At 47.2% G+C, this 13569-nt stretch overlaps 1 protein-coding gene across 1 annotated transcript in view; it reads right to left on the bottom strand.

The window, feature by feature from the left end:
• The window catches only part of LOC135571149 (uncharacterized), a 138975-nt gene that overhangs the window by 11758 nt on the left and 113648 nt on the right, over window positions 1-13569 (bottom strand). The window contains 4 exon segments of the mRNA XM_065016942.1: window positions 6491-6610; window positions 6612-6760; window positions 7916-8026; window positions 9111-9248. Of these exon segments, the coding sequence (XP_064873014.1) occupies window positions 6491-6610; window positions 6612-6760; window positions 7916-8026; window positions 9111-9248 (518 nt within the window).

The following is a 13569-nucleotide window of genomic DNA, read 5'->3' on the forward strand; positions in this document are numbered from 1 at the left end:
ACATCCATCCTGTCTGTCTGACTGTCCTAACCCAGCCACATCCATCCTGTCTGTCTGTCTGTCCTAACCCAGCTACATCCATCCTGTCTGTCTGACTGTCCTAACCCAGCCACATCCATCCCTGACTGTCTGTCCTAACCCAGCCACATCCATCCTGTCTGTCTGCCACATCCTGTCTGTCCGTCTGTCTGTCTAACCCAGCCACATCCATCCTGTCTGTCTGTCTGTCTGTCCTCACCTAGCCACATCCATCCTGACTGTCTGTCTGTCCTCCCAGCCACATCCATCCTGACTGTCTGTCCTAACCCAGCCACATCCATCCTGACTGTCTGTCTGTCCTAACCCAGCCACATCCATCCTGTCTGTCTGTCTGTCCCACCCAGCCACATCCATCCTGACTGTCTGTCTGACTGTCCTCACCCAGCCACATCCAGCCACATCTGTCTGTCTGTCTCCCAGCCACATCCGTCTGTCTGTCTGTCTGTCCTAACCCAGCCACATCCATCCTGTCTGTCTGACTGTCCTAACCCAGCCACATCCATCCTGACTGTCTCTGACTGTCCTAACCAGCCACATCCATCCTGACTGTCTGTCTGACTAACCCAGCCACATCCATCCTGACTGTCTGTCTGACTGTCCTAACCCAGCCACATCCATCCCTGTCTGTCTGTCTGTCCTAACCCAGCCACATCCATCCTGTCTGTCTGACTGTCCTAACCCAGCCACGTCCATCCTCCTGTCTGTCTGTCTGTCTGTCTGTCCTAACCCAGCCACATCCATCCTGTCTGTCTGACTGTCCTAACCAGCCACATCCATCCTGACTGTCTGTCTCCTAACCCAGCCACATCCATCCTGTCTGTCTGACTGTCCTAACCCAGCCACATCCATCCTGTCTGTCTGTCCTAACCCAGCCACATCCATCCATCTGTCTGTCTGTCTGTCCTGTCTGTCTGTCTGTCCATCTGTCTGTCTGTCTGTCCCCACCTAGCCATATCCATCCACTGTCCTCACCCAGCCACATCCATCCTGACTGTCTGACTGTCCTCACCCAGCCACATCCAGCCTGTCTGTCTGTCTGTCTTATCCCAGCCACATCCATTCTGTCTGTCTGTCTGTCCTAACCCAGCCACATCCATCCTGTCTGTCTGACTGTCCTAACCCAGCCACATCCATCCAGACTGTCTGTCCTAACCCAGCCACATCCATCCTGTCTGTCTGACTGTCCTAACCCAGCCACATCCATCCTGTCTGTCTGTCTGTCCTCACCCAGCCACATCCATCCTGACTGTCTGTCTGTCTTATCCCAGCCACATCCATCCTGACTGTCTGTCCTAACCCAGCCACATCCATCCTGTCTGTCTGACTGTCCTAACCCAGCCACATCCATCCTGTCTGTCTGTCTGTCCTAACCCAGCCACATCCATCCTGACTGTCTGACTGTCCTCACCCAGCCACATCCAGCCTGACTGTCTGTCTGTCTTATCCCAGCCACATCCATTCTGTCTGTCTGTCTGTCCTCACCCAGCCACATCCATCCTGTCTGTCTGACTGTCTGTCTGTCTGTCCAGCCACATCCATCCAGACTGTCTGTCTGACTGTCCTAACCCAGCCACATCCATCCTGACTGTCTGTACTAAGCCAGCCACATCCATCCTGACTGTCTGTTTGTCTGACTGTCCTCACCCAGCCACATCCATCCTGTCTGTCTGACTGTCCTAACCCAGCCACATCCATCCTGTCTGTCTGTCTGTCCTAACCCAGCCACATCCATCCTGTCTGTCTGACTGTCCTAACCCAGCCACATCCATCCAGACTGTCTGTCCTAACCCAGCCACATCCATCCTGTCTGTCTGACTGTCCTAACCCAGCCACATCCATCCTGTCTGTCTGTCTGTCCTAACCCAGCCACATCCATCCATCCTGTCTGTCTGTCTGTCTGTCTGTCTGTCTGTCCCCACCTAGCCATTTCCATCCTGACTGTCTGACTGTCCTCACCCAGCCACATCCAGCCTGACTGTCTGTCTGTCTTATCCCAGCCACATCCATTCTGTCTGTCTGTCTGTCTGTCCTAACCCAGCCACATCCATCCTGTCTGTCTGACTGTCCTAACCCAGCCACATCCATCCTGTCTGTCTGACTGTCCTAACCCAGCCACATCCATCCTGTCTGTCTGTCTGTCCTAACCCAGCCACATCCATCCTGTCTGTCTGTCTGTCTGTCTGTCTGTCTGTCTGTCTGTCTGTCTGTCTGTCTGTCTGTCTGTCTGTCTGTCTGTCTGTCTGTCTGTCTGTCCCCACCTAGCCATATCCATCCTGACTGTCTGACTGTCCTCACCCAGCCACATCCATCCTGACTGTCTGACTGTCCTAACCCAGCCACATCCATCCTGACTGTCTGTCTGTCCTCACCCAGCCACATCCATCCTGTCTGTCTGACTGTCCTAACCCAGCCACATCCATCCTGTCTGTCTGACTGTCCTAACCCAGCCACATCCATCCTGACTGTCTGTCTGTCCTCACCCAGCCACATCCATCCTGTCTGTCTGACTGTCCTAACCCAGCCACATCCATCCTGTCTGTCTGACTGTCCTAACCCAGCCACATCCATCCTGTCTGTCTGACTGTCCTAACCCAGCCACATCCATCCTGTCTGTCTGACTGTCCTAACCCAGCCACATCCATCCTGACTGTCTGTCTGTCCTCACCCAGCCACATCCATCCTGTCTGTCTGACTGTCCTAACCCAGCCACATCCATCCTGTCTGTCTGACTGTCCTAACCCAGCCACATCCATCCTGACTGTCTGTCTGTCCTCACCCAGCCACATCCATCCTGACTGTCTGACTGTCCTAACCCAGCCACATCCATCCTGACTGTCTGTCTGTCCTCACCCAGCCACATCCATCCTGTCTGTCTGACTGTCCTAACCCAGCCACATCCGTCACGGACACCGACATCTTGCTTCCAGACAAACTAAACACCTTCTTTTCCCACTTTGAGGATAATACAGTGCACTGTACACTGACCAAGGATTGCGGACCCCCCCTCTCCTTCTCTGTGGCCGATGTGAGTAAGACACTTAAACGTGTTAATCCTCGCAAGGCAGCTGGCCCAGATGGCATCCCTAGCTGCGTCCTCAGAGCATGAGCAGACCAGCTGGCTAGTGTGTTTACGGTCATATTCAATCGCTCCCTATCCCAGGCTGCTGTCCCCACATGCTTCAAGATTTTCAACCATTGTTCCTGTACAAAAGAAGGCAAAGATAACTGAACTAAATTACCATCGCACCATAGCACTCACTTCTGTCATCATGAAGCACTTTGAGAGACTAGTCAAGGATCACATCACCTCCACCCTACCTGACACAATAGACCCACTTCAGTTTGCATACCGCCATAACAGGTCCACAGACGATGCATTCACCATCACACTGCACACTGCCCTATCCCATCTGGACATGAGGAATACCATAGTACCCTCCAAACTCATCATTAAGCTTGAGACCCTGGGTCTTGACCCCGTCCTGTGCAATTGGGTCCTGGACTTTCTGACGGCCGCCCCCAGGTAGTGAAGGCAGGAAACAACATCTCTGTCCTAACCTAACAACATTGACGGGATAGATGTGGAGAAGGTGGAAAGTTTTAAGTTCCTGGGCATACACATCACAGACAAACTGAAATGGTCCACCCACGAAACAGCTCCTCTTCAACCTCAGGAGGCTGAAGAAATTTAGCTTGTCACTGAAAACCCTCACAAACTTCTACAGGTGCACAATTGAAAGCATCCTGTCGGGAAATATCACCGCCTGGTATGGCAACTGCTCCGCCCACAACCGTAAGGCTCTCCAGAGGGTAGTGAGGTCTGCACAACGCATCACCCCGGGCAAACTACCTGCCCTCCAGGACACCTACACCACCCAATGTCACAGGAAGGCCATAAAGATCATCAAGCACATCAACCACCCGAACCACTGCCTGTTCACCCCGCTATCATCCAGAAGGCGAGGTCAGTACAGGGGCATCAAAGCTGGGACCGAGAGACTGAAAAACAGCTTCTATCTCAAGGCCATCAGGCTGTTAAACAGCCATCACTAACACAGAGAGGCTGCTGCCTAGATACAGACTCATATCACTGGCCACTTTAATAAATGGATCATTAGTCACTTTAAACAATGCCACTTAAATAATGTTTACATATCTTACATTACTCATATCATGTCTGTACAGTACATTATACCATCTGCTGTACCTTGCCGATGCCGCTCGGCCATCACTCATCCATATATTTATATGTACACATTCTTATTCCATCCCTTTACATTGTGTGTATGAGGTAGTGGTTGTGGAATTGTTAAATTACATGTTAGATATTACTGCATTGTCGGAACTAGAAACACAAGCTTTTCGCTACACTCGCATTAACATCTGCTGAACATTGGACCTATTCCATATACTGTCTAATACACCAGGTGTAGGTAACTCACCTGTCTGCTGTAAACATATTGTGTTACATTGGACCTATTCCTATTACTGTCTAAAACACCAGGTGTAGGTAACTCACCTGTCTGCTGTAAACATATTGTACTACATTGGACCTATTCCACATACTGTCTAATACACCAGGTGTAGGTAACTCACCTGTCTGCTGTAAACATATTGTACTACATTGGACCTATTCCACATACTGTCTAAAACACCAGGTGTAGGTAACTCACCTGTCTGCTGTAAACATATTCTACTACATTGGACCTATTCCACATACTGTCTAATACACCAGGTGTAGGTAACTCACCTGTCTGCTGTAAACAGACAGCTGCCTGGACCTATTCCACATACTGTCTAATACTCCAGGTGTAGGTAACTCACCTGTCTGCTGTAAACATATTCTACTACATTGGACCTATTCCACATACTGTCTAATACTCCAGGTGTAGGTAACTCACCTGTCTGCTGTAAACATATTGTGTTACATTGGACCTATTCCACATACTGTCTAATAAACCAGGTGTAGGTAACTCACCTGTCTGCTGTCAACATATTGTGTTACATTGGACCTATTCCACATACTGTCTAATACACCAGGTGTAGGTAACTCACCTGTCTGCTGTCAACATATTGTGTTACATTGGACCTATTCCACATACTGTCTAATACACCAGGTGTAGGTAACTCACCTGTCTGCTGTCAACATATTGTGTTACATTGGACCTATTCCACATACTGTCTAATACACCAGGTGTAGGTAACTCACCTGTCTGCTGTAAACATATTGTGTTACATTGGACCTATTCCACATACTGTCTAATACACCAGGTGTAGGTAACTCACCTGTCTGCTGTAAACATATTGTGTTACATTGGACCTATTCCACATACTGTCTAATACACCAGGTGTAGGTAACTCACCTGTCTGCTGTAAACATATTGTGTTACATTGGACCTATTCCACATACTGTCTAATACACCAGGTGTAGGTAACTCACCTGTCTGCTGTAAACATATTGTGTTACATTGGACCTATTCCACATACTGTCTAATACACCAGGTGTAGGTAACTCACCTGTCTGCTGTAAACATATTCTACTACATTGGACCTATTCCACATACTGTCTAATACACCAGGTGTAGGTAACTCACCTGTCTGCTGTAAACAGACAGCTGTCTGGACCTATTCCACATACTGTCTAATACTCCAGGTGTAGGTAACTCACCTGTCTGCTGTAAACATATTCTACTACATTGGACCTATTCCACATACTGTCTAATACTCCAGGTGTAGGTAACTCACCTGTCTGCTGTAAACATATTGTGTTACATTGGACCTATTCCACATACTGTCTAATACACCAGGTGTAGGTAACTCACCTGTCTGCTGTAAACATATTGTGTTACATTGGACCTATTCCACATACTGTCTAATACTCCAGGTGTAGGTAACTCACCTGTCTGCTGTAAACATATTGTGTTACATTGGACCTATTCCACATACTGTCTAATACACCAGGTGTAGGTAACTCACCTGTCTGCTGTAAACATATTGTGTTACATTGGACCTATTCCACATACTGTCTAATAAACCAGGTGTAGGTAACTCACCTGTCTGCTGTCAACATATTGTGTTACATTGGACCTATTCCACATACTGTCTAATACACCAGGTGTAGGTAACTCACCTGTCTGCTGTAAACATATTGGGTTACATTGGACATATTCCACATACTGTCTAATACACCAGGTGTAGGTAACTCACCTGTCTGCTGTAAACATATTCTACAATGTGAGTGAAATACATTGGACCTATTCCACATACTGTCTAATACTCCAGGTGTAGGTAACTCACCTGTCTGCTGTCAACATATTGTGTTACATTGGACCTATTCCACATACTGTCTAATACACCAGGTGTAGGTAACTCACCTGTCTGCTGTCAACATATTGTGTTACATTGGACCTATTCCACATACTGTCTAATACTCCAGGTGTAGGTAACTCACCTGTCCGCTCTGAGCTGACACACAATCCCCAGCACATCTACCACTCCCTCCAGCTCCAACTGACGACAGCCTATCGTCGTGGCGATGAAGCAGCCCGTTCGGCCAATCCCTGCGCTACACAACGATGACGGGTCCCTGCGATGGGGAGCCCGTCCTGTCCTCCTCCACGTCTCTCATCAGCTGGAGCAGGGGCTGGGCGCTGTCTGGGGTCTTATGGTCCGGCCACGATGTGTACCAGTAGTGCTTCACCACACGACTCTGGGCCCCTTGCTGTGAATGAGACAAAGACACACACAGAGTTTGAGTAAGATCAAGATTGTGGTTTCAGTCTAGTTTAAAGTAACTGTCCAGTGTTAACAAATTTGTATGAAATATGAGCTATAATCAATGACAATGTGAGTGAAATAGTTTTCCTTCTAAACATTTTTTATGAATTATGTTATAAAGCAGCTTTTCTGTTTTGGAATGGTGTGGTCGTACCCCAACCACAGAATGGTCTGGTCGTACCCCAACAACAGAATGGTGTGGTCGTACCCCAACAACAGAATGGTGTGGGTGTACCCCAACAACAGAATGGTGTGGTCGTACCCCAACAACAGAATGGTGTGGTCATACCCCAACAACAGAATGGTGTGGTCGTACCCCAACAACAGAATGGTCTGGTCGTACCCCAACAACAGAATGGTGTGGTCGTACCCCAACAACAGAATGGTGTGGGTGTACCCCAACAACAGAATGGTGTGGTCATACCCCAACAACAGAATGGTGTGGGTGTACCCCAACAACAGAATAGTGTGGGCGTACCCCAACAACAGAATGGTGTGGTCGTACCCCAACAACAGAATGGTGTGGTCGTACCCCAACAACAGAATGGTGTGGGTGTACCCCAACAACAGAATGGTGTGGGTGTACCCCAACAACAGAATGGTGTGGGTGTACCCCAACAACAGAATGGTGTGGTCGTACCCCAACAACAGAATAGTGTGGGCGTACCCCAACAATAGAATGGTGTGGGTGTACCCCAACAACAGAATGGTGTGGGCGTACCCCAACAATAGAATGGTGTGGGTGTACCCCAACAACAGAATGGTGTGGGTGTATACCGGTCATAAAAAATATTAATGCAAGTAGATCGCTGATTGGTCAGTTCATCCTCTGAGAAAATAGCATTTTGGAAACGGTCTGTTTGAAATAAATGTTTCAGGTGTTTTTTTTAAGTGTTTTATTTTCTCCAAAGTATGCTTTGGTCACAAATACGAGTAGGGCCTATAGGATGAGTCAACATTATTTGGGTATGAGTCAACAAAACATGAACTTTTAAAAGTGTAGATTTCCAATGGAGAGTTAATGAAGTGTATAGAAAATAGATAGAAACCCACAGCAACCCAGTACGGTCAATGGGTTCCATCCCGAAGTGAAAAGTACCTTCAGGTTGAGGGTCCGACAGGTGTAGTTGTCACACTCTGTCACGTTGTTAATGAGCACCTCCACCTTGCCATAGATACCACGCCTCTCTGGCCAGTACAGAACACATTTCTGGAAGAGACAACATCATTGATCATTACACATGTTATCGTATCACCAATCATTATTGATCCATTAAACCCTGTCAATAACACATGATAAACAGGATTATGTCATGTAATCCTGTCAAATTTACATGTGTAGAATCACGTATATATTTGTTTACACCTATCTATGAGTTCCTGTGTGTGTGTGTGTGTGTGTGTGTGTGTGTGTGTGTGTGTGTGTGTGTGTGTGTGTGTGTGTGTGTGTGTGTGTGTGTGTGTTAGGGTTGAATATTTTCCCGGGTTTAAAAAAAAAAAAATCACCCTGAGAATAAATCACTTTTCTCCCAATCATTCTCAAGCATAGAAACCATATAAATATACTTCAAAATGTCATTTGATTAGAGCTTTGATCAGCATGACAAATCAAGCCTGATGCTACCTGAGACTGATGCTACCTGAGACTGATGCTACCTGAGACTGATGCTACCTGAGACTGATGCTACCTGAGCCTGATGCTACCTGAGCCTGATGCTACCTGAGCCTGATGCTACCTGAGCCTGATGCTACCTGAGCCTGATGCTACCTGAGACTGATGCTACCTGAGACTGATGCTACCTGAGACTGATGCTACCTGAGCCTGATGCTACCTGAGACTGATGCTACCTGAGACTGATGCTACCTGAGCCTGATGCTACCTGAGCCTGATGCTACCCGAGCCTGAATATTAGCTGACTGCTTGCTGTCTGGGAACAGCTCTGTCTCAGCTGTCTGGGAACAGTTTAGCTGTCTGGAAACAGCTTTCAGTGTTATTTTTCCCGGGGAAAAGGGACTGGGTTCGGGCGGTAAATCTCTGTAACCCATGCTCCCGCTATCCAACCCTAGTATGTGTGTGTGTGTGTGTGTGTGTGTGTGTGTGTGTGTGTGTGTGTGTGTGTGTGTGTGTGTGTGTGTGTGTGTAACAGACGTGAAAGGCCTGAATATAGGCTAAACACACACACACTGTGTGTGTGTGAGTGTGTGAGTGAGTGAGTGAGTGAGTGGTGGTGGTGAGTGAGTGAGTGGTGGTGGTGGTGAGTGGTGAGTGAGTGAGTGAGTGAGTGCACCCGTACCTCGTTCTTTTCCCTGAGCTTGGTGATCATGATGATGACAGGACAGTCTTCCTGCCAGGCCATCTGCCAGAAATCATTCACTGTGTTGATCATGGGACCCTGGGTGGCGATGTAGGCCTTCTCATCGCCTAGGTAACCCTGCAGAGGTTAGAGAGAGGTAGGGAGGGAGGGAGGGAGGGAGGGAGGGAGGGAGGGAGGGAGGGAGGGAGGGAGGGCTATTAGTTAACTGGTACACAGGAATTCTTGACTGGACCAAAAGAGTTTTTGTAAATCGTCATTAGACTGGGGACTTGTTAAGGCTGATGAATGGACAGGTTGTTTAGACAGCAGAGTCACGAACCCATTCATTAGGTGTTTGTATTTCTGTCTTAATGTGTGCGGCTATTTATTTATTTATTTTTTATTTAACCTTTATTTAACTAGGAAAGTAAGTTAAGAACCAATTTACAATGACGGCCTACCGCGGCCAAACCCGGACCACGCTGGGCCAATTGTGCACCGCCCCATGGGACTCTCAATCAGCAGGTCTGATTATCCTCTATGGTGTTAGCTACTGTCCAGAGAGAGAGAGATAAACCACAGCAGGTCTGATTATCCTCTATGGTGTTAGCTACTGTCCAGAGAGAGAGAGATAAACCACAGCAGGTATGATTATCCTCTATGGTGTTAGCTACTGTCCAGGGAGAGAGAGATAAACCACAGCAGGTCTGATTATCCTCTATGGTGTTAGCTACTGTCCAGGGAGAGAGAGATAAACCACAGCAGGTCTGATTATCCACTATGGTGTTAGCTACTGTCCAGAGAGAGAGAGATAAACCCCAGCAGGTCTGATTATCCACTATGGTGTTAGCTACTGTCCAGGGAGAGAGAGATAAACCACAGCAGGTCTGATTATCCTCTATGGTGTTAGCTACTGTCCAGAGAGAGAGAGATAAACCACAGCAGGTCTGATTATCCTCTATGGTGTTAGCTACTGTCCAGGGAGAGATAAACCACAGCAGGTCTGATTATCCTCTATGGTGTTAGCTACTGTCCAGAGAGAGAGAGATAAACCACAGCAGGTCTGATTATCCTCTATGGTGTTAGGTACTGTCCAGGGAGAGAGAGAGATAAACCACAGCAGGTCTGATTATCCTCTATGGTGTTAGCTACTGTCCAGAGAGAGAGAGATAAACCACAGCAGGTCTGATTATCCACTATGGTGTTAGCTACTGTCCAGGGAGAGAGAGATAAACCCCAGCAGGTCTGATTATCCTCTATGGTGTTAGCTACTGTCCAGAGAGAGATAAACCACAGCAGGTCTGATTATCCTCTATGGTGTTAGCTACTGTCCAGGGAGAGAGAGATAAACCACAGCAGGTCTGATTATCCTCTATGGTGTTAGCTACTGTCCAGAGAGAGAGAGATAAACCACAGCAGGTCTGATTATCCTCTATGGTGTTAGCTACTGTCCAGGGAGAGAGAGATAAACCACAGCAGGTCTGATTATCCACTATGGTGTTAGCTACTGTCCAGAGAGAGAGAGAGATAAACCACGGCAGGTCTGATTATCCTCTATGGTGTTAGCTACTGTCCAGAGAGAGATAAACCACAGCAGGTCTGATTATCCTCTATGGTGTTAGCTACTGTCCAGGGAGAGATAAACCACAGCAGGTCTGATTATCCTCTATGGTGTTAGCTACTGTCCAGAGAGAGAGAGATAAACCACAGCAGGTCTGATTATCCTCTATGGTGTTAGCTACTGTCCAGGGAGAGATAAACCACAGCAGGTCTGATTATCCTCTATGGTGTTAGCTACTGTCCAGAGAGAGAGAGAGATTATCCTCTATGGTGTTAGCTACTGTCCAGGGAGAGATAAACCACAGCAGGTCTGATTATCCTCTATGGTGTTAGCTACTGTCCAGAGAGAGATAAACCACAGCAGGTCTGATTATCCTCTATGGTGTTAGCTACTGTCCAGGGAGAGAGAGATAAACCACAGCAGGTCTGATTATCCTCTATGGTGTTAGCTACTGTCCAGAGAGAGAGAGAGATAAACCACAGCAGGTCTGATTATCCTCTATGGTGTTAGCTACTGTCCAGAGAGAGAGATAAACCACAGCAGGTCTGATTATCCTCTATGGTGTTAGCTACTGTCCAGAGAGAGATAGATAAACCACAGCAGGTCTGATTATCCTCTATGGTGTTAGCTACTGTCCAGGGAGAGATAAACCACAGCAGGTCTGATTATCCTCTATGGTGTTAGCTACTGTCCAGAGAGAGAGATAAACCACAGCAGGTCTGATTATCCTCTATGGTGTTAGCTACTGTCCAGGGAGAGATAAACCACAGCAGGTCTGATTATCCTCTATGGTGTTAGCTACTGTCCAGAGAGAGAGAGATAAACCACAGCAGGTCTGATTATCCTCTATGGTGTTAGCTACTGTCCAGGGAGAGATAAACCACAGCAGGTCTGATTATCCTCTATGGTGTTAGCTACTGTCCAGAGAGAGAGAGATAAACCACAGCAGGTCTGATTATCCTCTATGGTGTTAGCTACTGTCCACAGAGAGAGAGATAAACCACAGCAGGTCTGATTATCCTCTATGGTGTTAGCTACTGTCCAGAGAGAGAGAGATAAACCACAGCAGGTCTGATTATCCCTTATGGTGTTAGCTACTGTCCAGGGAGAGAGAGATAAACCACAGCAGGTCTGATTAGCCTCTATGGTGTTAGCTACTGTCCAGAGAGAGAGAGATAAACCACAGCAGGTCTGATTATCCTCTATGGTGTTAGCTACTGTCCAGAGAGAGAGATAAACCACAGCAGGTCTGATTATCCTCTATGGTGTTAGCTACTGTCCAGAGAGAGAGATAAACCACAGCAGGTCTGATTATCCTCTATGGTGTTAGCTACTGTCCAGGGAGAGAGAGATAAACCACAGCAGGTCTGATTATCCTCTATGGTGTTAGCTACTGTCCAGAGAGAGAGAGAGATAAACCACAGCAGGTCTGATTATCCTCTATGGTGTTAGCTACTGTCCAGAGAGAGATAAACCACAGCAGGTCTGATTATCCTCTATGGTGTTAGCTACTGTCCAGGGAGAGAGAGATAAACCACAGCAGGTCTGATTATCCTCTATGGTGTTAGCTACTGTCCAGAGAGAGAGAGATAAACCACAGCAGGTCTGAATATCCTCTATGGTGTTAGCTACTGTCCAGAGAGAGAGAGATAAACCACAGCAGGTCTGATTATCCTCTATGGCGTTAGCTACTGTCCAGAGAGAGAGAGATAAACCACAGCAGGTCTGATTATCCTCTATGGTGTTAGCTACTGTCCAGGGAGAGATAAACCACAGCAGGTCTGATTATCCTCTATGGTGTTAGCTACTGTCCAGAGAGAGAGAGATAAACCACAGCAGGTCTGAATATCCTCTATGGTGTTAGCTACTGTCCAGATAGAGATAAACCACAGCAGGTCTGATTATCCTCTATGGTGTTAGCTACTGTCCAGAGAGAGAGAGAGAGATAAACCACAGCAGGTCTGATTATCCACTATGGTGTTAGCTACTGTCCAGAGAGAGATAAACCACAGCAGGTCTGATTATCCTCTATGGTGTTAGCTACTGTCCAGAGAGAGAGATAAACCACAGCAGGTCTGATTATCCTCTATGGTGTTAGCTACTGTCCAGAGAGAGAGAGATAAACCACAGCAGGTCTGATTATCCACTATGGTGTTAGCTACTGTCCAGAGAGAGATAAACCACAGCAGGTCTGATTATCCTCTATGGTGTTAGCTACTGTCCAGAGAGAGAGAGATAAACCACAGCAGGTCTGATTATCCTCTATGGTGTTAGCTACTGTCCAGAGAGAGAGAGATAAACCACAGCAGGTCTGATTATCCTCTATGGCGTTAGCTACTGTCCAGAGAGAGAGAGAGATAAACCACAGCAGGTCTGATTATCTTCTATGGTGTTAGCTACTGTCCAGAGAGAGAGAGATAAACCACAGCAGGTCTGATTATCCTCTATGGTGTTAGCTACTGTCCAGGGAGAGATAAACCACAGCAGGTCTGATTATCCTCTATGGTGTTAGCTACTGTCCAGAGAGAGAGAGAGATAAACCACAGCAGGTCTGATTATCCTCTATGGTGTTAGCTACTGTCCAGGGAGAGATAAACCACAGCAGGTCTGATTATCCTCTATGGTGTTAGCTACTGTCCAGAGAGAGAGAGATAAACCACAGCAGGTCTGATTATCCTCTATGGTGTTAGCTACTGTCCAGAGAGAGAGAGATAAACCACAGCAGGTCTGATTATCCTCTATGGTGTTAGCTACTGTCCAGAGAGAGATAAACCACAGCAGGTCTGATTATCCCTTATGGTGTTAGCTACTGTCCAGGGAGAGAGAGATAAACCACAGCAGGTCTGATTAGCCTCTATGGTGTTAGCTACTGTCCAGAGAGAGAGAGATAAACCACAG

Source organism: Oncorhynchus nerka, unplaced genomic scaffold, assembly GCF_034236695.1.
Source record: "Oncorhynchus nerka isolate Pitt River unplaced genomic scaffold, Oner_Uvic_2.0 unplaced_scaffold_728, whole genome shotgun sequence".
NCBI classification, from domain to species: domain Eukaryota; kingdom Metazoa; phylum Chordata; class Actinopteri; order Salmoniformes; family Salmonidae; genus Oncorhynchus; species Oncorhynchus nerka.